This window comes from Salvelinus namaycush, chromosome 34 (genome assembly GCF_016432855.1).
Source record: "Salvelinus namaycush isolate Seneca chromosome 34, SaNama_1.0, whole genome shotgun sequence".
Taxonomy (NCBI): Eukaryota; Metazoa; Chordata; class Actinopteri; order Salmoniformes; family Salmonidae; genus Salvelinus; species Salvelinus namaycush.
In genome coordinates this window covers 20325894-20352317 of record NC_052340.1, presented here as the reverse complement: position 1 = coordinate 20352317, position 26424 = coordinate 20325894, and the positions used below count along the sequence as shown (strand labels likewise).

Genomic DNA, 26424 nt, shown 5'->3' with positions numbered 1-26424 from the left:
ATGCAATTTAGTGAAAGCCGTCACTTTGATTTTATAGCTCAGCATCCTGTCCAGATGATGGGATTGTAATTTCACCTATTCTGGTTTGTTCATGTATCTAAACAACTTGATTGCAAGACAAACATTGTTTCCCATTCAGTTATAACCAGGTTATTACGCACACGTTTATTTCTCCAGAGAAACTGGCCTGATAATCGATCTGTTATTGATCAGGGCCTGCAACAAGCCCTCTTGGCCCTGACAGAGATTGGCGGTTGATGCTCTTATCTCTAACCATTTCCCTCTGGAGACTCTATCGATACCTCTCCATGTTCAGCTCCGAAAGACTCACTGTACCGGAATATGTCAGCCGGATTGGGAACCGGAGGTCGGGCAGCTCGAGCTCATCCTCGGAACCGAAAGCACCACCGGTCTCACCGGGTGTCCACGGTGCCGACGTCCAGGATGTTTTGGATACTTCGCTCCCGGCCCTGCGCTCCGCTATCAAGACACTGAAATCAGCCAAAGATACATCGGATCTAGACGAGACCCGCAGGGCCATCGCAGAGACGTTCCAGTTAGTGGAGGAGGCCTGGGTTCTGCCTACTGTGGGCCGGCAGGTCGCGGAGGAGATATGCAACAGGATACGACTGGACGGAGGACTGGAGCTGCTCCTGCAACTCCTAATGACACCTGCTGTGGAGATCACCTATGAGTCTGCCAAACTACTGGAGCAGATACTGGTCTCTGAGAACAGGTGTGTATTCACTACAGGCCTACATGCACTTTTTCAGTTGTACAACATATTACCTTGGTCCTAACCTTTAGGGCCAGTTTCCAGGACCCAGATACAGATAAGTCTTAGTCGTTCTGTGGCGCCAGGCAGCCTAGTGGTTAGAACAGGCAGAGGCAGCCTAGTGGTTAGAGCATTGGGTCAGTAACTGAAAGGTTGTTGGATTGAATCCCCGAGCTGACAAGGTAAAAATCTGTCGTTCTGCACCTGAACAAGGCAGTTAACCCACTGTTCCCCGGTAGGCTGTCATTGTAAATAAGAATTTGTTCTTAACTGACTTGCCTAGTTAAATAAAGGTTAAAAAATACATTTATAAACTCAGCCACTGGGTTGGGGAGGAACTGATTACATGTAATTGTTGCCGCAATTACGGTAATTGTTGCGTTACCAGCCAAAATATTGTAATCAGGTTACAGATACTTTTGAAAAACTAGATGATTACTTCGAGGGTAAGTTTTACATTCAGAAAGAATGTTTGCGAAAAAATATTTAACACTTCTCTGTTTTCTCAATGACATTCAAATCAGCATTGAAAAAAGGAGCAAATGTAAATTTGTTCCACCTGAGCGAGTGGGGAAAGTAATCTAAAAGTAACTGAATGTAATCAGATCAGATTACGTTACTGAGTTTGAGTAATCCAAAAGTTACGTTACTGATTAGAATTTTGGACAGGTAACTAGTATCTGTAACGGATTACATTTTGAAATTAACCTACCCAACCCAGCCTAGTTATATACTAATACTTTTCTTTACCCTCTTCACCTCTCTCTCTTCCTATTCAGAGATTACGTGGCTCACATGGGTCTGGGGGTGATCCTGAACCTGACGAGGGAGACAGAGGACGCCCAGCTGGCCCGCAGTGTCTCAGGCATCCTGGAGCACATGTTCAAACACACCGAGGAGACGTCCGCCCAGCTCATCGCCAACGGCGCCCTGGATGCCCTGCTCTTCTGGTGCCGCGGTACCGACCCCACCGTCCTCCGCCACTGTGCCGTGGCACTTGCCAACTGCGCCATGTATGGCGGCCATCACTGCCAGCGGCTGATGATCGAGAAGCAGGCAGCCGAGTGGTTGTTTCCGTTGGCGTTCTCTAAAGAGGACGAGCTGATCCGCTTCCATGCGTGTTTAGCGGTGGCCGTGCTCGCCAATAACCGGGAGATCGAGCAGGAGGTGGGTCCTGTGTGGCTCAGTTAGTACAGCACGGAGCTTGTAACGCCAGGGTGGTTGGTTTGATTCCTGCACTGGCCACCTATACGAAAACATGTATGCACACTACACTGTACATTTCCCTGGATTAAAGTGTCTGCTAAATGTATTATTATAGGTGGTGAAGTCAGGGACGTTGGAGCTGGTGGAGCCCTTTATTGCATCTCTGGACCCTGATGAGTTTGCCAGGAGCTTGCTGGACAGTGCGGACAGCATGCAGGGGAGGACGGCTGCAGACTTACAGCAGCTGCTGCCACTATTGGATGGGGCCAGACTGGAGGGGAAGTGTATCGCGGCCTTCTACTTGTGTGTCGAGACCAGCATCAAGTCACGCCAGCGGAACACCAAGGTCAGTATCAGGGAACAAAAGCACACCTGGTTCAACCTTGATAAGCAGTTGATTTGCTGAATCAGATGTGTTCGTGCTGGGCTGGAACAAAAGCCTGCACGCCCTCCCTGTGGTGACCACTACACCTTAGTGCAGAGTTTCCCAAACTTGGTCCTCGGGACCCCAAGGGGTGCACGTTTAGGTTTTTGTCCTAACACTACACAGCTGATTCAAATGATCAAAGCTTGATGATTAGTTGATTATTTGAATCAGCTGTGTAGTGCTAGGACAAAAACCTAAATGTGCACCCCTTGGTGTCCAGAGGACCGAGTTTTGGAAACCCTGCTTTAGTGGGTAGTGGATACAGGGATTTCACCCAACAACCTTTTGGGGCCTCCCGGGTGGCGCAGTGGTCTAGGGCACTGCATCGCAGTGCTAGCTGCGCCACCAGAGTCTCTGGGTTCGCGCCCAGGCTGGGCTGGGTTCGCGCCCAGGCTCTGTCGCAGCCGGCCGCAACCGGGAGGTCCGTGGGGCGACGCACAATTGGCATAGCGTCGTCCGGGTTAGGGAGGGTTTGGCCGGTAGGGATATCCTTGTCTCAGTATGTAAAATGTAATAAAATGTATGCACTCTACTGTAAGTCGCTCTGGATAAGAGCGTCTGCTAAATGACTAAAATGTAATGTAAAATGGGCCTAAAACCACTTCTGGTGCCCACTTACCTAACTATATATAAAATCAAATTAAATTGCATTTGTCACACGCTTTGTAAACAGCAGGTGTAGACTAACTATGAAATGCTTACTTCCCAGCAATGAAGAGTGAAAAATGAATACAAATAATATCACTATGAATAAATACACAATGAGTAACGATAACTTGGCTAAAAACTGTACATGGAATACCAGTACAGAGTCAATGTGCAGGGGTATGATGTAATTGAGGTAGATATGTGCATATAGGTAGGGTAAAGTGACTAGGCAACAGGATAGATAATTAACAGTAGCAGCAGCATATGTAATGAGTCAAAATAATTAGTCCAAAAGGGGTCAATGCAGATTGTCCGGTTAGCTATTTAGTAGTCTTATGGCTTGGGGGTAGAAGCTGTTCAGGGTCCTGTTGGTTCCAAACTTGGTGTATCGGTACCGCTTGCCGTGTTATAGCAGAGAGAACAGTCTAAGACTTTGGTGGCTGGAGTCTTTGACAAGTCCACTATGGCACCGATGATGTGGATGGAGGCGTGCTCGACCATCCATTATCTGTAGTCCACAATCAGCTCCTTTGTCTTGCTGACATTGAGGGAGAGGTTGTTGTCCTGGCACCACACTGCCAGGTCTGTGACATCCTCTCCATAGGTTGTCTCATTGTTGTCGGTGATCAGGCCTACCACTGTTGTGTCATCAGCAAACTTAATGATGGTATTGGAGTCGTGCACAGCCACGAAGTCTTGGGTGAACAGGGAGTACAGGAGGAGACTTAAGCATGCACCCCAGATGGGCCCGTGTTGAGGGTCAGCCACCCCCTGGTGTTGCCTACCCTCACCACCAGGGTGTGACCCATCAGGAAGTCCAGGATCCAGTTGCAGAGGGAGGTGTTCAGTCCCAGGGTCCTGAGCGTAGTGATAAGCTTAGAGGGCACTATAATGTTGAACGTTGAGCTGTAGTCAATGAACAGCATTCTCACAATTCTCTTACAGTTGAAGTCGGAAGTTTACATACACCTTAGCCAAATACATTTCAACTCAGTTTTTCACAATTCCTGACATTTAATCCTAGTAAAAATTCCCTGTCTTAGGTCAGTTAGGATCACCACTTTATTTTAAGAATGTGAAATGTCAGAATAATAGTAGAGAGAATGATTTATTTCAGCTTTTATTTCTGTCATCACATTCCCAGTGGGTCAGAAGTTTACATACACTCAATTAGTATTTAGTAGCATTGCCTTTAAATTGTTTAACTTGGGTCAAATGTTTCGGGTCGCCTTCCACAAGCTTCCCACAATACGTTTGTTGAATTATGGTCCATTCCTCCTGACAGAGCTGGTGTAACTGAGTCAGGTTTGTAGGCCTTGCTCGCAGACAATTTTTCAGTTCTGCCCACAAATGTTCTATGGGATTGAGGTCAGGGCTTTGTGATGGCCACTCCAATACCTTGACTTTGTTGTCCTTAAGCCATTTTGCCACAACTTTGGAAGTATGCTTGGGGTCATTGTCCACTTGGAAGACCCATTTGCGACCAAGCTTTAACTTCCTGACTGATGTCTTGAGATGTTTCTTCAATATATCATGATGCCATCTATTTTGTGAAGTGCACCAGTCCCTCCTGCAGCAAAGCACCCCCACAACATGATGCTGCCACCCCCGTGCTTCACGGTTGGGATGGTGTTCTTCGGCTTGCAAGCGTCCCCCTTTGTCTCCAAACATAACGATGGTCATTATGGCCAAACATTTTTGTTTCATTAGACCATAGGATATTTCTCCAAAAAGTATGATCTTTGTCCCCATGTGCAGTTGTCACGACTCCGACCGAAGGTGACTCCCCTTCCCGTTCGGGTGGCGCTCGGCGGTCGTCGTCGCTGGCCTACTAGCTGCCACTGACTCTTTTTCCTCCCCCTCCTTATGTGTTTATTTATTACACCTGTGTTGAGGTGATTGTAATTAGTTGGGCTTTATTAGTCAGCCAGCCCGCACGTTTCTTTGTGCGGGATTGATCAGTTGTACCTTGGTATCGGGAGTAGACGAACGTATTGTTTATTTTGTTCGTAGAGTGTATTTGGACTGTTTTTTCGTCCCCCGTGTATGGGGCATTTGTTTGTACACCCAGTGTTTTCGTGGGGACGTTGTTTACCGTGTGTGCATTAAAAGCACTATATTGAACTCTCTGTTGTTCCTGCGCCTGACTTCACACCCCCCCGACACCCAGAGCGTTACAGCAGTTGCAAACCGTTTTGGAGCAGTGGCTTCTTTCTTGCTGAGCAGCCTTTCGGGTTATGTCGATATAGAACTCGTATTTACTGTGGATATAGATACTTTTGTACCTGCTTCCTCCAGCATCTTCACAAGGTCCTTTGCTGTGGTTCTGGGAGTGATTTGCACTTTTCGCACCAAAGTACGTTAATCTCTAGGAGACTGAACGCTTCTCCTTCCTGAGCGGTATGACGGCTGCGTGGTTCCCATGGTGTTTATACTTGTGTACTATTGTTTGTACAGATGAATGTGGTACCTTCAGGCATTTGGAAATTGCTCCCAAGGATGAACCAGACTGTGGAGGTCTACAATGTTTTCTGAGGTCTTGGCTGATTTCTTTTGATTTTCCCATGATGTCAAGCAAAGACTCACTGAGTTGGATGGTAGGCCTTGAAATACATCCACAGTTACACCTTCAATTGACTCAAATGATGTCAATTAGCCTATCAGAAGCTTCTAAAGCCATGACATAATTTTCTGGAATTTTCCAAGCTGTTTAAAGGCACAGTCAACATAGTGTATGTAAACTTCTGACCCACTGGAATTGTGATACAGTTATGTCGATATAGAACTCGTTTTAGTGAAATAATCTGTCTGTAAACAATTGTTGGAAAAAATTACTTGTGTCATGCACAAAGTAGATGTCCTAACCGACTTGCCAAAACTATAGTTTGTTAACACGGAATTTGTGGAGTGGTTGAAAAACGAGATTTAATGACTCCAACCTAAGTGTATGTAAACTTCTGACTTCAACTGTAGGTGTTCTTCTCGTCCAGCTGGGGGAGGGCAGTGTCATCTGTGGATCTATTGAGGCGGTATGCAATTTGGAGTGGGTCCAGAGTGTCTGGGATGTTGGTGTTGATGTGAGCCATGACCAGCCTTTCAAAGTATTTCATGGCTAATGATGTGAGTGCTATGGGCAATAGACATTTAGACAGGTTACCTGGGCGTTCTTGGGCAAAGGGACTATGGTGATCTGCTTGAAACATGTAGGTATTACAGACTGGGTCAGGGAGAGTTTGAAAATGTCAGTGAAGACACCCGCCAGCTGGTAAGCACATGCTCTTAGTATGTGTCCTGGTATCCATCTGGCCCCGCGGCCTTGTGAATGTTAACCTGTTTAAAGGTCTTATATTGGCTACGGAGAGCGAGAACACACAATTGTTTGGGACTGCTGGCGCTCTCATGCATGGTTTAGTGTTACTTGCCTCGAAACGAGCATAGAAGGCATTTAGCTTGTCTGGTAGGCTCGCGTCACTGGGCAGCTTGCGGCTGGGTTTCCCTTTGTAATCCATAATAGTTTGCAAGCCCTGCCACATCCGACGAGCGTTCAAGCTGGATGTTTGATGGCTCATTGAAGGTCATAGCGGGATTTCTTATAAACATCCGGATGAGTATCCTGCTTCTTGAAAGCAGTAGCTCCAACCTATAGCTCAGTGCGGATGTTGCCTGTAATCCATGGCTTTTGGTTGGGATATGTACAGTACGTGCGGTCACTGTGGGGATGACATCGTCGATGCACTTATTAATGAAGCCAGTGACTGATGTGGTAAACTCCTCAATGTTATCGGATGAATCCTGGAACATATTCCAGTCTGTGCTAGCGAAACAGTCCGTTAGCATCCGTTTCATCTGACCACTTCCGTATTGAGTGCGTCACTGTTACTTCCTGTTAGAGTTTTTGCTTGTAAGCAGGAATCATGAGGATAGAGTCAGATTTGCCATAGGGAGGGTGAGGGAGAGCCTTGTATGCATTTCTGTGTGTGGAGTAAATGTGATCAAGTTTTGTTTCATCTAGTTGCACAGGTGACATACCGGTAAAAATGAGGTAAAATGGATTTAAATGTTCCTTCATTAAAATCACCAGCCCTACAATAACAATGGACATACAATTGAATGTGTGTACATTCTTCCTCCCAGATCTTCCAGGAGATAGGTGCGGTGCAGAGCCTGAAAAGGATTGTCATGTACTCCAGCAATGGGACGGCCTGTGCCTTGGCCAAGCGGGCACTGGGGATGATGGGGGAGGAGGTGCCGCGACGTATCCTCTCCTCCGTGCCCAACTGGAAGGGTGGTGAGGTGCAGAGATGGCTCCAAGTGATTGGATTCAGCTCTTATACTGAGCGCTTCCAGGTGTGTGTTTCTGTGTCTCAGTGTGTGTGTGTGAGAGAGAAAGATAGATAGAGATAGCGATAGCAAAAGACAAGGTTTGAACAATAAACAATGAGAATGCTCTTCTATAGTCCTTGTAAAGATGGTGACAAAATAAGGTGAATGTTTGGTTTCATATCTATTAGATATGGATACCTACAGGTAACTACCAAAATAATAGAAATACTTGAGTAAATGAAGGACACTAAGTACATTGAAAGCAGGCGCTTTCACGCAGATGTGGTTCCTGAGTTAATTAAGCAATTAACATATCATCATGCTTAGGGACATGTATAACAATTATGGTATTTTGGCCATTATTTTGTCAACCATGACTATGCCCCCATACGATGACAATGCCCCCATCCACAGGGCACGAGTGGTCACTGAATGGTTTGATGAGCATGAAAACAATGTAAACCATATGCCATGGCCATCTTAGTCACCAGATCTCAACCCAATTAAACACTTATGGGAGATTCTGGAGACAGCGTTTTCCACCACCATCAGCAAAGCATCCCTCCAATAGAGTTCCAGACACTTGTAGAATCTATGCCAAGTCGCATTAAAGCTGTTCTGGCTTGTGGTGGCCCAACAACCTATTAAGACATTTTATGTTGGTGTTTCCTTTGTTTTGGCAGTTACCTGTATTTCTCCTTAGCCTCTTACTATCACGTTCTGACCTTAGTTCCTTTGTTTTGTCTTTTGTTTTAGTATGGTCAGGGCGTGAGTTGGGTGGGTTGTCTATGTTAATTTTTCTATGATTTTCTATTTCTGTGTTTGGCCTGATATGGTTCTCAATCAGAGGCAGCTGTTTATCGTTGTCCCTGATTGGGAACCATATTTAGGTAGCCTGTTTTCTGTTGGGTTTTGTGGGTGGTTATTTTCAGTCTTTGTGTGTCTGCACCAGACAGAGCTGTTTTCGGTTGTTTCTTTGTTGTTTTGTTATTCAGTGTTCAGGTTTGATTATTATTAAATATCATGAACACTTACCACGCTGCACCTTGGTCCTCACCTTCTTCCACCGACGATAGCCGTTACACTTACTCACTAAATTAACTCAGTCTTTCTCTCTACTCTCTCTGCCTATCCTTCAGGAGCTGCAGGTGGATGGTGACCTACTGCTGAACATCACAGACCAGGAGCTGAGCACTGACCTGGGCATGACCGCAGGACTCACTCGCAAGAGGTTAGTTCAGTCATCTGTCAAGCTTATAAAAAGTCTGTTACACCAGTCAACATCAGTGAAATTGAGCATTGAAATAAAAATCCCCACCTCACCCTGTCCACTCCATTTTGTTTTGTCTTCTAGGTTCCTCCGTGACCTGCGCGTGCTGAAGACCTACGCCAACTACTCGACCTGTGACCCCAACAACATGGCTGACTGGCTGGGCGAGGTGAACCCACGCTTCCGCCAGTACACCTACGGCCTGGTGCAGTCTGGCGTGGACCGCAAGAACGTCCTCCACCTCACCGACCAGCAGCTCCAGTCAGACTGTTACATAGGTGGGTTGTGAGCCAAAAGCCACATTTACGTTCCCTGCAAGACAATGGAGAATAAAGTATTCCTTTTCTCCTAGAGAACGGCATCCATCGCGCCAAGATCCTGGCAGCCGCCCTTAGGCCGATTAAGCCGTGTCTGACCGATGCCCAGCCCCCTGGACCGGACGTGTTTATTAGCTACCGCAGGACTACCGGTTCCCAGCTCGCCAGGTCTGCAGAGAGGGAGAGGAAGAGGGAGAGTCATGGATAGGGCAAGGAATAATAGTCAGGAGAGAGGAAAAGCTAGGGAGCTTTGGAACAACATTATCAGGTCTGTCAGGATTATCTGGAGGCTAAGATCTATAGATCGTCAATTGTTACTCTCTTCCCCCCCCCCAGTCTGTTGAAGGTCCACCTGCAGGTCAGAGGTTTCAGTGTGTTCATTGATGTGGAGAAGCTGGAAGCAGGGAAGTTTGAGGACAAGCTGATCCAGAGCGTCCAGCGGGCACGGAACTTCATCCTGGTGCTGTCTGCCAACGCCCTCGACAAGTGCATGGGTGACACTGGCATGAAGGACTGGGTACACAAGGTAAGACATAGATGGATCTATACATAGATAGGTTCTGCATACATAACAATATACACTGAGTATACAAAACATTACTTTTTCCATGACATAGACTGACCAGGTGAATCCAGGTGAACACTATGATCCGTTATTGATGTCACTTGTTAAATCCACTTCAATCAGTGTAGATGAAGAGGAGGAGACAGGATAAAGAAGGATTTTTAAGCCTCGAGACATGGATTGTGTATGTGTGCCATTCAGAGGGTGAATGGGCAAGACCAAATGTTTAAGTGCTTTTGAATGGGGTAAGCAATGCGCACCGGTTTGTGTCAACAACTGAAACACTGCTGGGTTTTTCACTATCAACAGTTTCCTGTTCCCTACCCAAAGGACATCCAGCCAACTTGACACAAGTGTGGGAATTATTGGAGTCAACATGGGGCAGCATCCCTGTGGAACGGTTTCAACACCTTGTATAGTCCATGCTCCGACGAACATCAACAAGGGATCATAGCTTTCACGTGGATTCACCTGGTCAGTCTGTCATGGAACGAGCAGGTGTTCATAATGTTTTGTTCGTTCAGTGTAGATCCAATAGTATCTAGATGAAATTCAAAAAAAATTCTATGTGTATAATCCTGTCACTCTAGCCTTTACATGTCTAGATGTTCCATCTATATGTTGGTGATATACAATATTAGACATAGAGAGGTCCCCTGCATCAGTGGCGTCATTTCAGCTGAACTTAGGGAATGGCAACGTTGAAGCTCCAAGGAATTTATATAAAGTTGAAGCTCATGTACTCCATTGCTACACGCTAAAAACAAACTGCAAAAACAAGCAAAATTGACTGGACATTATCACCTTGCTGCTATAGCTTCATTCACCTTAGTCAATAAAAGACTTAACATTCTACAATCACGTCATACAGAAATTAGCTGCTACTGTACCCACTAGTTCAGCACCGGTATTAAACTCCAGTTTAGTTTCATATCAAGTCAAACAGTAATTACCTAGCCATCTACAACCATATTCCACCTCTGCACTGTTTTGAAAGAAAAGTTGCACTGTTCACTGCAGCTGCGTCGATGTGCTCTCTCAAAGGCATCCAGCCGGACAAACACCCTTCTCGCACGCTCAAAGGCGTGTGCATGGTCCTAAAGCCAGCCCGCTAATAATGCATTTGCCTTGGAATGATTTTAGTAGCCTATTTTAAATTGTTGGTGGCGACTGCCATACTCTACCATACCCTATTGACGCCCCTGCACTGCATACAGAACAATGTTACAGTTGAGAGATTATTTTCCCCATATACCCCTGCCCCTTACATGTCTAGACTGCGTAGACACTGTGTCTGTCTGTGATTTAATGTACCTCTCGTAAATCCTGCAGGAGATAGTCACAGCTCTCGCTGGGAAGAAGAACATCGTCCCTGTCACTGATAACTTCATGTGGCCTGACCCAAACTCTCTGCCTGAGGACATGAAAACCATCCTCAACTTCAACGGCATCAAGTGAGTCAGACAGAGACGGCAGACTGTTTGAGAGAGATGAGCAGTTTGAACACTTATCCAAAGTGCACTTCGCTGGAGTTTCTTACATTTTCTCTGTCTCTGTCTCCCTCTCTTTCTCTTTCTTTCTTTCTCTCTATCTTTTTCTATCACTCAACCTCTCTCTTTATCTCTCCCTCTTTCTCCCTTCCTCTTTCTCTTTCCCTTTCTCCCTCTTTCTCTCCCCCCTCCCCTTCTCTCTCGATACAGGTGGTCCCATGAGTACCAAGAGGCCACCATTGAGAAGATTCTGCGATTTCTCAAAGGCAACCCCAGCCAAGACCAGACAGACTGTCCCAAGACAGACTGCCCTAAGAAGAAGAAACAAAGGCCCTTGAGTGGTGCTCTGGTCTGTGATGATGTAAAATTGTGACCATTAGTGATCAGTAATCAATCATGTCGAACAGAGCATGCTCTGCGCTCTGGTTGGTCAGCTCTACCCGTGTGCATGTGAAGACACGTTTAATAGTCTGTATTTAAATCATATGTTTTTCAGCACTTGTAAATACCATGTAGTGCTCTCCAAAACTGCAGTGCCACTGTCATAAGCTGTTATTAGCATGGTCAGGTATATTGTCTGTCTCTCAGGAAATAACCAGTCTTAAAAGTCAGCCGTTGATGGCATCATGCATTACACGTAATACAAATGTGGAGTATCTCTGTTTCCTCTCCATAGCACTGCTCTCTCATTGTTATAAATACGCCCATATTTTCAAAGAAAAGACAACATTCTGGTTTATAGTAGCCTGAGTACCAGCCTGTTTGTGCTATCATTCCAACTCCTTGACATGTTAGGGTTGGAGTTGGCAAGAGTACAAACAGATCTGGGACCAGGCTTTTAGTAATGTTCCTGTGTAAAGTACATAGTGTATGCGAAATACTGTATCTTTTTTTTCTTCTCATGGTGCTTAAATGGAATCCTGCAAGCTCATTGGTGGTCGACTATTGCATTGATTTGATGTGTCTACGATTGTGTAACCTGGGTGCTGGCAAACACCCTAATCCAACAGAGATGACCTCTTACCGATACAGATCGAGTCTGGTCCCAAATCTGTTTATGTGCTGTTTTGCCAACTCCTATGGTCACTGTCGTGACAAGGACCATACGAGATGTCAAAACAACACAAACAGATCTGGGACCAGGTGTAACAACGTTCGTCTGAGGAAGAAGGAGAGGACCAAGGTGCAACGTTGTACGTGTTCATTACTTTTTTTTTTTTTTTTACTTTTTTTTTTTATCCCCTTTTTCTCCACAATTTTGTGGTATCCAATTGTTAGTAATTACTATCTTGTCTCATCGCTACGACTCCCGTACAGGCTCGGGAGAGACGAAGGTCGAAAGCCATGCGTCCTCCGAAACACAACCCAACCAAGCCGCACTGCTTCTTAACACAGCGCGCATCCAACCCGGAAGCCAGCCGCACCAATGTGTCGGAGGAAACACCGTGCACCTGGCAACCTTGGTTAGTGCACACTGCGCCCGGCCCGCCACAGGAGTCGCTGGTGCGCGATGAGACAAGGATATCCCTACCGGCCAAACCCTCCCTAACCCGGGCGACGCTAGGCCAATTGTGCGTCGCCCCACGGACCTCCCGGTCGCGGCCGGCTGCGACAGAGCCTGGGCGCGAACCCAGAGTCTCTGGTGGCACAGCTAGCGCTGCGATGCAGTGCCCTAGACCACTGCGCCACCCAGGAGGCCGTGTTCATGACTTTTATTAGCACTGAACACTAGAACAAAAAATAAAAGTGGAACAAACGAAACAGTCCTGTCTGGTGCAGACACAAAACAGAAAACAACTACCCACAAAACACAGGTGGGAAAAGGCTACCTAGTATGGTTCTCAATCAGAGACAACGATAGACAGCTGCCTCTGATTGAGAACCACACACGGCCAAACACATAGAAATAGACAACATAGAACAAAAACATAGAATGCCCACCCCAACTCACGCCCTGACCAACCAAAATAGAGACATAAAAACTATCTCTAAGGGCAGGGCGTGACACCAGGATAGAAGAGGTCTACAATAACTATACTCATTATACACTTACACTCATCTGCCCAACGACAATCAGGGGTTCACAAAGAACTCTCTCTCTCAACCAAACTCGAGGCAATGAAAAATACCATTATCAATGTATCTTGCTCATGTGAAAACGGATAGACACTCTCTCTCACTGTTCACAAAGATACAATCAGTTTACAAAAACAATATCTACACTACCACCTAAGGCTGAAGCTACTCCATGAAAACACTTCCATCACCTGCCTGTCAGAAAGTGTTGTAGTATACAGTCACAACATGCTGCGTTACTTTGTTCGGCTGAACTGATGTAACTGCAATGCTGATTTGTGGTTTGATTCCTTCCTCACGCCAAAAGAGATTCTGTAATTGATTTGGCTGCTTGACAGCCAGCCTTAGTTTACTGGCTTGTATCTATTGGATAGAAGCAATTCAGTAGATAAATGATATCACATTGAGGGCAGCGCTAAATACTGTATACATGGCTCACATTGAGGATCCTTTTTAGACCAGCATGCACCACCCCTGTCTAAATCATTTGAAGTCTATACTATTATCTGTGACATGATCAGAAAAACATCTAACAAAACAATCATGCAGTTTCTGATTATCAGTTTAGATATTACCAACCAAGTGTTGCAAAATGAGCACAGAAGTGATAAAATCACCAGGTTATTGTATTTATAATTCAATGAAGTGGAATGCTAACACTTTACTTTAAACATGGAATTATTAGGTTATTAGTGATGTGTTTGTTTTGTAGATTCATATCTGTTAGTGATGTACAGTAGATACTTATGTACCCACACAGTACTACATGGTGTGGGAAAAAGGAAAACAAAAAATGTCACCTCAGTCCCAAGCTACAGTATTTGCTCTCAGCACTGCTAGCTATATCTTGACACTGTTTTGATGGCTCTTCTGGGCGATTTCCCCTGTTGCCTTAATATATGTGTTGCTCTTAATACAGGTATGTTGATTAAATACTGTATACATAGGCATGTTCTTGTTTACTTTCTTTATTCAAGATTTAGGCATTGTTGTCATTTTACAATATAGTGATGCAATAAAAACAACTAACCTCAGGATACAGTAAATCTGTGAATCTTTCTGTGCATTAAAATACAGTGCAACACTGTACTTGAAATGGATTCTTATGAAGCGTTATATTGCCTTATTATTATTAACATATTCATAGCAGCTAATAGATTCAATGGTATTATGAAACGGTATACTAAAACAGTAAGTCATGAGGCAGAAGGCCCCTAGTTGTGAAACACTCATCATATACCATGACCTTTTGTGGCTTGCTTTATTGTAGAGTTTCATATGTTCCACTTCTGCATCTACAAGGTGCTATAAATGTTTTATAAGGCAATAACATTTCATAAGAAGCCAGTTAAATGTTATCAAATATATAATTGGCTTTCCACATCAGCATCTACAAGATGCTATAAATGTTTTATGAGGCAATAATAGTTCATAAGAAGCCACTTAACTTTAAGTGTCAAATATATCATTGGCATGATTCAATCATTCATTTGTTCCATTTTCTAAAGATGATAAATATCATTCACAGTATTTAAAAATCAGTAATACTGTACGGTGCAGACAATAAAATCAATTCACAATACTGAGCAGAAACTCTTATCCAAAGCAACTTCCAGTCAGTGCATTGAACACACGTGCTTCTACACCTGCATTGCTTGCTGTTTGGGGTTTTAGGCTGGGTTTCTGTACAGCACTTCGAGATATTAGCTGATGTACGAAGGGCTATATAAAATAAACTTGATTTGATGATTGGTTACATGATTTCAGAAGACAGAAAGCCAGTAGGCCTATCACAGGCCTTACTTCTCCCTAACAGTAAATCAAAATATATCATCACAAATACTGAGTGACAGTAATGCTTCAACTCTCCCCCTGGCCGCAACCCCTCAGCTTCTGTTGCATCCTTTTAAATGTGTTATAAGAGATCTGGTTGCCCCCTGTGCTACTGAGGGTTGAACCCAGGACAGTGTGTGTGCTGTGTGTGAGCTAGCTGTGGCCTTGTGCTGGGGGGTTATCATGTGTTGCTATGTGAGAACACTTTAGGGAGCAGGGAGTTTAGACTAGGCCATCTATTGGCACACTGGTACACACACACACACACACACACACACACACACACACACACACACACACACACACACACACACACACACACACACACACACACACACACACACACACACACACACACACACACAGACTTGCCTATCTATTGTATAGTATGGAGGGGTGACAGGGTTGCTGTGTTAGGGCACTTAAGGGGTTAGACTGGGCTATCTGTTGAATGGAGGGATGACAGTAAACTGTAAGCAGTGTAACTCAGTACTCCCTGACTGCTGTTAGAAACGGATGGGTCTCGTTTTGTTCAGAGATACTAATGGTTGAGTCTGGACAAGTTGGGCTAAAGTCGATCTATCTGCTGCTCGCATGCTATGGTGACATTGAGATGCACTGTTATTGAATTTCATATTTTCTGAGTCATGTATTTTCTGCATGCCCTTGGATAGTTTGATATAGTACTGTGGGTATTATTTGACCACAATTGTATGTCAGCTCACATTAGGTTTTCAGTTTAAAATACAACAGGGAACTCAGACCTCTTTCTCTTCTAGTATCAGATGACGTAGTGCACAGTGATGTCTGACATGGGGGGTTGGCTGGTGGTTCCAGCTTTTTGGTCTTGGTCTTTTGGTGTTGAAGCCACTGAATCCAAACTCTGTGTGGTCTAATGACAGTCAGCTACCTCTCCAGCACACTGGTAAAAAGGTCTATGTAGGGCAGCAGAGGCTGTGGCCTTCCAGGCTCAAGCTGTGATGTTAGGAAGTTTATCTAGTACCCGTCTGTCTGTCAGTGTCAGGATGTTGCAGAGTCCTCTCTTCTGTCTGTCCTCTGATCCCGACACTCAACTATCCTAAACACACAACCACATGCATGAATCACAAGGTATTTATGGCCTCAGTGTTTTAAATGAGGACAACTGAAATTGGAATTTCAGGTAAGGAAGGACTTACCCAATGATCCCTGTGGGGATGAGGAGGAGGAGGGCTCCGAACAGGAAGGGGAATCCCTTCATGATGTGCAGGGTGGCTGGGTAGAGAGAGTTAAAGAGGCTGCTGGCCACCAAGGAACACAGCCCCTCCACACAGGCCACCGACGCAAACAACGCACCTGAAACACACACAGGACAGGAAATAGCACGTAGCACTTAAAGCATATTCTTATGAAGTGTTATGCTACCTTATGAACATTTACAGCACCTTATAGATGTAGTCATAGAGCACTATGAAACTGTATACATGAGAGGCCGTGACATATTGTGAATATATCCCAGCTAAGGGCCTTCTTTTAAAAGCGCTCTCTCACCTTGTTCTTCAGGCCCCACCAGCTTGGACAGCTTGGCCCTGAGGACTGGAGTGGCTGCCATGTAGAGGAAGCACAGCCCATAGCCTGTTAGAGAAGGGGAGTAGACACACATTTACCTGTTAAAGGTACACTATGGAAGTTTACTTGGGGAATGGACACACAACAATGATGAAGGGGATTGTCCATGTATAATCTATCACCATCACTAGAAGGCAGTGAATAAGCAGTGAGTTTTGTGACCTCTACCCAGCTGTGTGATCTCTGTGGAAGAAACCAGACAGGAGGAGAGAGAAAACAGAAGTCCTCCAGGGCAGGTTTATTGATCTAGTACTCTGGGAGACAGGTGTCTTACTGTGTGCAACTAGAGCGTTTCTCCCTGTGCACTGTTCTCCAGACACCATCGGGTAATGCTGATGACTTATACTGTTGCTTGCTGAGCCAAGAGCACATGTTCACTAAGACTAATAATAAACTGTGAAAAAGGTCAACACATCTAGTAAACTCTAAACTGATTGTAATCTGGTTGTAATGATGTAATTTTAACTCGTTTTGTTTTCTGGGATAGCCTCTCACCTGTGAACATGAGTTCAGTAGTGTTGGCCAGTGAGATGACCACCAGGCCGGTCATGTTTGAGGCCAGTCCCACCAGAGACACCCAGGAGTCCTCTAGGCATCGCTGCAAGGTCCTCAACCCCAGAAGGCTGCTGAGGTAGGCCAGGTTCTGGGCTGCAGACCCCCAGCCGATCAGCCCTGGGCCCCAGCACAGCGGAGAGCTCAGCTCATATAGAACATACAGCTCGCGGCTGCCAAAGTGGACCGTCACCACCAGGAAGAAGCAGAAGATGTAGAGCCACAGTTTGTACCTCCTCCATTTTGTGTAACTGCCGACCTCGGTGGGGTCGCCTAGTGCAGAGTAGAGGCGGTAGACGGCGCGGTGGTGACGGGTGGTAAAGAGTTTGGCACTGGGGTCAGGGGTGACGGACTCGGGTACAAACAGGTAGGCATAGAGGGCAGCAGCCAGGTTAGTGGCCAGCACCAGCCAGAATGGGTTAATGTACCTGGGGAGGAAAAGAAAGGGTGGGGAATTTGGTTATTTCAGTATGGATCAAGTCCCCATGAGAGGTATAAGTGTTATCCAGTTAAGAAGCTTACAAACATACTGTAATCAAAAAATGAATTGAAGAAGAATATGAGAGTGATATGTTTTTCAACCACAGATAGCTAGCTACCTTGGGCCATCTTAACATGATATATCCTACCCTTGTGCCAGCCGCCACTGCCCCCCTATGATACTGGCCAGCATGCCAGCCAGTCCCAGACAGGCCTCCAGCACTGCCACCCTGAACGTCCGGGAGCCCCTGTCGCTGGTGTCAGCCACATAGGCAAAGCAGCCTGCCAGGATGGTGTTGAAGTCGCCTGAGAGTAAGGATGAGTTTGTTGATTAATCGATAAGTCGGTCAAGGAAGCCCACATTGATCAAAAAAAGTGTTTTAAAAAAGCGGATTAATTGGCCCGAGCAACTAATTGATTATGAAAAACTTGAGTTGGACATGATGTATTATCTGGTTATATCTTAGTAAAGATCTTCCTGAAGCTAACATAATGGTGTCCCATCTTCTTATCAATACAGGACATATCCCTACCTGAGAGGCCTGAGAGCAGCCTGCCCAGGAGGAACCAGGCCACGGGCAGCTTGAGGTACATGACCAGCAGGTAGACTCCAGCCTGCAGGGCCAGACCCAGGCTGGGCAGGATGAGCACAAGCCGCCGGCCCCCCTGGTCACTCCAGGAGCCAAGCAGAGTCACCACAAACAGTCCCACTGCAAATCCTCCCAAGTTGATGTACAGGTTCCAGTGGGCTGTCAGGGTCTCTACCTCCTGATGAATGATGAGAGGATATGGTTTGAGTTATGATGAAAGCAAACAGTTCACTGTCATGGTCAGTTATCTGCATGCCAACCTAAAACTCCAGTACCTGGTGTCCCAAGAGGAGTTCAAAGGACAAATAGATGAACTGGTTGTTGAGACATGTAGTTGTTTCTAGTTGTCTCCTGATGTCACTAGTTGGCGTTGCAGTATGTAAGGAAGGATTCTGTCTTACATTAAGTATTTTGATACTTATTTATTGGCCGTCGTTTGATGTATTGCACTCTATTTTTTATTTTAAACTTGTGTCATGTACATGTCCTTTACTGACGTGCTGCTTTTAATATTGATGTGTATCAAATCAAATCAAATTTGTCACATGCACCGAATACAACAGGTGTAGACCTTACAGTGAAATGCTTACTTACAAGCCCCTAACCAACAATGCAGTTCAAGAAATAGATATTTACTAAATAAAATATTTACTAAATAAACTAAAGTTTAAAAAAATCGAATCAATCAAAAAGTAACACAAGAAATGTACATAATTTGCCATAACTGTCATGTTTGCGCATATCTCTCCTATGTACAAATCTTATGGTAGTCATTTTACTTAAGGCCCTTGGAAATGACCTGCATATCTGTAGTAATAAAAAAAATCTAATGCAATATATCGATATACAAATCAAATCGTGTTTGTTTGTGGAAAGTGATTTACATTTGTGGATTGTGATTTACATTTGTGGATAGTGATTTACATTTGTGGATTGTGATTTACATTTGTGGATAGTGATTTACATTTGTGGAAAGTGATTTACATTTGTGGATTGTGATTTACATTTGTGGATTGTGATTTACATTTGTGGATTGGTGATTTACATTTGTGGATTGTGATTTACATTTGTGGATTGGTGATTTACATTTGTGGATTGGTGATTTACATTTGTGGATTGGTGATTTACATTTGTGGATTGGTACTTATTTGTACAGATCATGATACACGAACACAAAAGACATGCTGTGTGTTCACAATACATTTGGCATGATATTGATCCCATACAGGTCTCTCTTAAAAAATAGATTTTTATCTCAGCTAGACTAACTTGGTTGAATAAAGGTTAACATTTATCATAATGATCATTAAGATGTTAAACGTGAAGTTAGATTATTATTTGATGTTATTCAACCAATTAAACAATTATTTAATCATCATTCAAGACCTTTATTTGCTAAACCAGCCGTGTTAGTGCTAGGCTGGAATAAAAGCGTGCACACAAGAACAGGAGTGATAGTCCCCCACCTTTTGAAGTGGGTCTGGGGACCCAGAAGTGTTGGCACATCCTCCTCCTTTTGTTCCGTTGTAACCTACGTCTTCACTGATGCGGTCCCATAGGTACTGCGTAGACAGCGGCCACTGAAGAGACAGCGAGAACATCGATAAGAACAACACGGGTTCAACAGAAACCGAAAGCGGGCAAGCGAACGGCGGCCGTCTATAGCAAATGTGTCCCTTATTCTCAACCTCCTCGTTATTACAAAATGTGTCATTTATCGGTATGTCGTCGTCTACAGACGATAGAGTATCTTCGGGAAGAATTGCTCTGGTGTCCGGATCTTCCATTGCCAGTTTGTAGGATACTAAAAAAAGATTCAGACCCCAACTAAGATTTTCGGTTCCTTTGTTATTATATACTCGTCTTCGCAAGACTGAATAGTTTGCGGACAAAATCTTCAAATAATTCACTTGTTCTGATCAGAAACAAAGACAAAACGTACTTAAACTGTAAGTAAAACCTCTAGAAGTTATTACACTAGTCTTGTCCGCATAATGGTCTCGAGATTGCCCCATCTGGACGAAGCTTCGAACTGCACCTCGAGCTTCTGTTGCTCTCCCATTTCAGGACAATTCCACGGTGTAAGTCACATAGATGTCACTTTAAAATGTACTGAATGTCAAACAAAAACCAATGATTGCAAAGTTAAACAAACCACACACCTCTATGCACAATGACTACTTTTAACAATTTTCTCCGAATATTTTACAAAAACACATAGTTTTTTTTTTTTTTTTTTTTAACCTTTATTTAACTAGGCAAGTCAGTTGAGATCACATTCTTATTTACAATGACGGCCTAGGAACAGTGCAGATGGTTTGTGCTGTTGGTGCTGTCAGAGATTTTTAGAACCAACCCAAGATAGAACACAGCCTGACGTTTCCAATGGGAGCAAATTAATCATAGCAGGCAGAACAAGCAGGGAGGTGGGCAGAGCCAAACACGAGCAAGTGAGAGCCTATTGGTGCATTCTAGCATGTATTTGCATATTTCAGTTAAGGAACGCCTACTCTGTGAAGTGCGCGTATGCAGTAACTCAATTCGCCTTTGCACTCCTTCTAAACAACACATTTTTGGGAAACTTTGGCAAAGGGTAAAGTCTACAAAACTTAGTCCACTCTGTTCGTAACATATTCTAGTTTTGGAAACAGAAAACTGTATTGAGATCAAATGTTTCATCGATGAGAACATTTGCAGAATGTCGGCCAAAATCCATCTCCCTCCATCTTCTCCCACTTCCGGCCACTGGTCTTTCTCTCACCACTATATTTGGTAGTGTGTGGAAATGCCAACCGGATGCTTCACATTTATACATCCGGTGAAATATCTGTCTCATCTGTGGCTTTGTCATTCTGTTACCAAACTTTGCATTTGCATGTTCTTCAAGTAAATGTTTTTGTAAAAATGTCTGTGGGAATTGTTAAAAGTAGGCCTTGTCCTTGTGCATGGAGTTGTACGGTTAGTTTAACTTTGCAAAGTTGGTTTTGGTTTAATAAAAGTGATATATCTGAGGCTGTGTCACTGTTGCTTTGGAATTGCCGATTATCAAATAGTCACAATGTCACCACATGCATTTGTTTTATTTCGTTAAGTAATTATTTTAAAAAAATGGTCAAACATTTAGACATTTAATCTACAAATGATTACACATTCTGTACTCTTTATGTTATAAGATAGTTATTACACATGTAGCCTAATACTAGACCTACATCATTGGATAAACTGACATTTATTAAAAAACGTTTCTTAAAAATACATTTGTTTCTATAAAATCCAAGTCTGTTTTTTCCATTCTAACAATTGATTTGATTAACTTAATTGACCAAAATACATATTAAAGGGGCAATCTGCAGTTCAAACAGCTACAAAGGTCCACCCGTCACTGTTTAAAACTTTTGGGAAACAATTCTCAAATGCATAGACAGAGCTATTGACGCAAGGACTGTCCATGATCCATAATACCAGAATTATAGTTTTAACCATGTTTTGAGGAGTTTGTTTACAATTACATTGTTTACTAACAATGGAGTAAAACAAGCATATATTTTGGATTCTGATGTGGTGTGACAGTTGTACTCATGAGGCATTTATACATTTTCAAAAATCAATGGATATACACTGAGTGTACAAAACATGGACTGACCAGGTGAATCCAGGTGAAAGCTATGATCCCTTATTGATGTCACCTGTTAAATCCACTTCAGTCAGCGTAGATGAAGGGGAGGAGACAGGTTAAATAATTATTTTTAAGCCTTGAGACAATTGAGACATGGATTGTGCATGTATGTCATTCAGAGGATGAATGGGCAAGACAAACTATTTAAGTCCCTTTGAACGGGGTATGGTAGTAGGTGCCAGGCGCGCTGGTTAGTGTGTTAAAAACTGCAATGCTGCTGGGTTTTTTCATGCTCAACAGCTTCCCATGTGTATCAAGAATGCACCTTGTGGAATAGCAGGGGACTGTGAAGAGACACACACAGGTACAGACACGCATACGCACATGGGCGCTAGCACACACACACTACACACACACACGTACATTGTAATTGTAATATTGTTGTATGGTGGTATCAAATTTCCAAATATCATATAATATTTACAAATAATGTCTATGAAACATCTGTACAGTAAAGGCACAGATTTCCAGAACATCATTTGAAGCTAGTTTACTATCAGAAATAACCCAAAAGTAAGCAATCAATCATATCGATGAAAAAGTACTTTCCATTATTGCAGTTCAGATTGCAGTTCAAATTGCAGTTCCACTATTACTGAGAACAAAAGTCTTGTTGGGAGAAAGGGAACATTGACTTCCAGCTGCAGCAATTGAAGTGCATTGTTAAACAGGTCATATAAATACTTTTCTTTATAACTCAACGGGAGTTTGTGCTGAAGTGTTATCTCAACCGAATTCAAGGCTGTCTTGGGCAATAAAGTTTATATGTAAAGTACCATAATGTACCATCTATGTAACAAAACTCAGACTTATCCTAGTTTACGTATTGTGGTACACACACACACACACACACACACACACACACACACACACACACACACACACACACACACACACACACACACACACACACACACACACACACACACACACACACACACACACACACACACACACACAAACACACACACTATCTGGGAATCTGAGTTATGGAGTTATGGGTGGCATGGAGGAATATTCCTTGATGTTTCTAAACAGTGATGTGGGCACTTTACCCAGAGATGATGTAATGACACCATGTATTGACAGTGGTTAAAGCCATGTAATGACAGTGGTTAAAGCCATGTAATGGCAGTGGTTAAAGCACCAAACATGCTTAGAAGCTTACATTTTCTAGTCTAATATGATGTATTCACTTGGAAAACATAGTGGCCTAGGGTTGTTCCAACAACTATTATTCTACTGTACAGCAGACCACCGTTGTTATGGCACAATAAACTGGCATCAACAGAAAAGTGCCATTAAACACAAATCGTTTTTTTAGTTTCCTTGGTTACGGTTATGGATAATAGTCTGTCACTAATCAGATTGATGTCCAACATGTATTATTTTGTACGTGCAGTTTTCCTCCTGTCCAAGATGGATACAATGAAGGACAAGGATGAGCTGTAATTAGATGAATAAACAGTTCTATCTCAGTTTAACTCAGAGAATATATTTACCTTAAGATAATTTTCATTGGTTTAAATGGAACACACCCACCCACATTCAGTCCTTGAACTGAGCTGCCAAGAGGTGAGAATTCTTGTCTCATCTCATATCTGTTTACACTTTGTATTTTAAAGTATTCACACACATGCACCCCCACACACACTGTCTCTGTCGCTCTCTCTCTGGTGAATGTATAGACACCAGTTAGAAAAGGGAAAGATGCAGGGAAATGTCTGTGCCTGCTGCAGTCGGTGATTCATACATATTACATTGAGTAGCTTTATAACGTCTGCTTCCAACTCACACTCTCAAACACGTAGATCCCCTGAACGCAGCTCACTTTCCAGCCCACTTTCCAGCTCACACTCTCAAGCACCTAGATCCCCTGAACGCAGCTCACTCTCCAGATCCCAATCACCTGAATTCTGATCACCTGTTCACACACCTGTATGTCATTATCACACACTATTTAGTTCAGTTCTTTGCACCCCATCACTGTGAGGTATTGTTTGTTTTGTGACACACTTCTATTCTGAGCTCTGTTTTTCCCCATAATCTAATCATCCCGTGTATGATAGTTTTTTGCCTGCCTCACTAACTCATGACACCTTTTCCCTGCCTGTACTTTAGCCTATTGGATTTCCTGTTATCTACCTATTGCCTGATCTCCCGGACGATGTTACTAGCCTTTTCCCTGCCTGTACTGTTGCCCTTTTGGACCCCCTGTGTATGACCTTCTGCCTGCCCCTGGACCCAGCTACCTGCCTCCTCCTGTGATCCTTTTCCTATAAACACCTGCTGCGCCCTGCGCTTGAAACCAGCTCTCTGTCTCCCATTGTGTTCATTACAAGCTTACAGTTATAGTTGGCTTGCTTAATGTTTAAGTAATGCAAGGTAATACAAAGCCATTTCAGGGGTTACATTTTCATTTGGCTCAACATTTGTTTTGCTTTGGGATCAATCATTTGTAATCTCTTCAAAGGGAGTGAATAGTTTCAAAACATCCAAACCTATCAGAAAAAGTTCATGGTATTTCAAAATCTGTAATTGGCTCTGTCAGAAAAAAGTTTTGTGAGGGGAGGGGTGCTTTTACATTACATTATTTATTTATTTTTACAATCGCTAAAACCCATTTCTCAATACTTAGGTCACTTTTTCAAAACTCTTCACACAGTGAGCACAACAGCAGTTATGTGGGCTAAACTGTGGATTATTTTTCATTGCTTTGGCACAAAATGCATTCAATGACTACATCTTTCAAATTTCATGAATTATTTTCTCACTCAGACACAACCACCACCAAAACTCTATATACCTATAGGCCAATTTGCACATGTTTGCATACTCTTTTCAAAACTGTTAAACTTAAGTTCAAAACCGAACATAACACACACTTGAATAAGACATCGATTTGCTACATTTCTGAAGTAATACCATATTGAAATATATTCCAAATCTAAAAAATGAAATACTATCAAAACAATTAGACCAAACACAGCTGATTCCCATTGTAGCTGATCACTTACCCAGGTGTTAGTCTTTCAATTTCATTACCATCTATACAAAAGGGGACATCTTAGGAATAATGCTGTACTGTACTGTAAACATGGACCCAGACAGAGGGGGGGAAGTGGCTAACAGAGGAAGAAGAGTGGCTGGGAGAGGGAGAGGAGTAAGTATGCGTGGTGGAAGAAGACTGAGAGGAAGATCAAGAGCTGTAGTCTCAGATGAGATAAGGGCCACTATAATTGATCATGTAATAAATCATGGTCTATCAATGAGAGAGGCTGGTCTGAGTGCAGCCAAATCTGCAACGCTCAACAGTGGCATCTATTGTGAGAAATGTCCGGCAAAACAACAGGTAATATGTGCATTCTGCAAGGGCATCTGACTGAACTGTACATTACAGAAGTAAATTGAGCAAAGCCTCCAAACCGACTTGTGTGTAATTGTTTTTGCATTTCTGCTTAGGACCCAACGGTTACCTCCCACAGGCGGGAGAGGTAGGATTTTCACTGCTGTGCAGGAAACTGCAATTGTTGATATGGTCATCAGAAACAATGGCATAAAACTCACAGAGATTCGGGACAGTGTTGGCAGACAACATTACATTTGGAAATATTCACAATGTAAGCATAACTATTTCTAGAGTCCTGAAACAACATCAAGTCAGGATGAAGCAGTTGTACACTGTCCCCTTCGAGAGGAACTCTGAACGAGTCAAGCAACCCAGGAACCAATATGTCCAGGTAAGATGACTATAAAATACAGAACTGGTTTTGAACAAAACCAAATGGTGCAGAGGCACACAATGGCATATTTTTAGGTATAATGTAAACTACCTTAATAGACTAACTCTTATGTTGCCTTGTGGATTTATTTTAGAGAGTCATGGAGATTGAAGCCAGGCAAACACCCAACATATTCATCTTTGTGGTGTATATACAAATTCTTGTATTTTGGAATGACTCAATGCCAAAAAATTACATTAAACATATTGAAGCTGTCACGGCCGTCAAAGGAAGGAGACCAAGGCACAGTGTCACGCCCTGGCCTTAGTATTCTTTGTTTTCTTTATGTTTTTTAGTTAGGTCAGGGTGTGACATGGGGAATGTATGTGTTTTGTAGTGTCTATGGGGTGTTGTATGTGTATGGGGCAGAGTAGAGTAGAGTTGTTTAGTTATGTCTATGGCTGCCTAGATTGGTTCTCAATCAGAGACAGCTGTCATTCATTGTCTCTGATTGGGAGCCATATTTAAGGCAGCCATAGGCAGTAGGCTTTTGTGGGGTGTTGTCTATGTCTATGTTCTATGTTGCAGTTGTGCACTTAGTTCTGTTTAGCTTCACGATCGTTTGTTTTGTTCATTTTGTAAGTGGTTGTTTTTCCCTTCATTAAAGAAGATGTATTTTTCACACGCTGCGCCTTGGTCCTCTCTCTCTCACGAAGACGATCGTGACAGAACACCCCACCAACCATGGATCAAGCAGCGTGAGAGAAACCAGGACTCGTGGACATGGGAGGAAATATTGGACGGAAAGGGACCCTGGGCTCAACCAGGAGAATATCGCCGCCCCAAAGCTGAGCTGGAGGCAGCGA

At 43.5% G+C, this 26424-nt stretch overlaps 2 protein-coding genes across 2 annotated transcripts; one reads left to right on the top strand and one right to left on the bottom strand.

The window, feature by feature from the left end:
- The first annotated feature begins 257 nt into the window (after positions 1–257).
- LOC120029043 (NAD(+) hydrolase SARM1-like) lies at positions 258–12062 on the top strand. The gene is made up of 10 exons (XM_038974334.1): positions 258–736; positions 1555–1942; positions 2097–2327; positions 7191–7403; positions 8519–8610; positions 8734–8927; positions 9002–9134; positions 9303–9492; positions 10864–10985; positions 11232–12062. The coding sequence occupies exons 1-10, from the start codon at positions 258–260 to the stop codon at positions 11392–11394; spliced, it is 2205 nt and encodes a 734-aa protein (XP_038830262.1). The 3' UTR covers positions 11395–12062.
- A 1985-nt stretch (positions 12063–14047) lies between these two features.
- On the bottom strand, positions 14048–20192 carry slc46a1 (solute carrier family 46 member 1). The gene is made up of 7 exons (XM_038973600.1): positions 19627–20192; positions 18104–18338; positions 17720–17876; positions 17034–17518; positions 16461–16544; positions 16109–16265; positions 14048–16008 (listed from the first exon to the last, which is right to left on the bottom strand). The coding sequence occupies exons 1-7, from the start codon at positions 19945–19947 to the stop codon at positions 15951–15953; spliced, it is 1497 nt and encodes a 498-aa protein (XP_038829528.1). The 5' UTR covers positions 19948–20192; the 3' UTR covers positions 14048–15950.
- Between the last annotated feature and the right edge of the window lie 6232 nt (positions 20193–26424).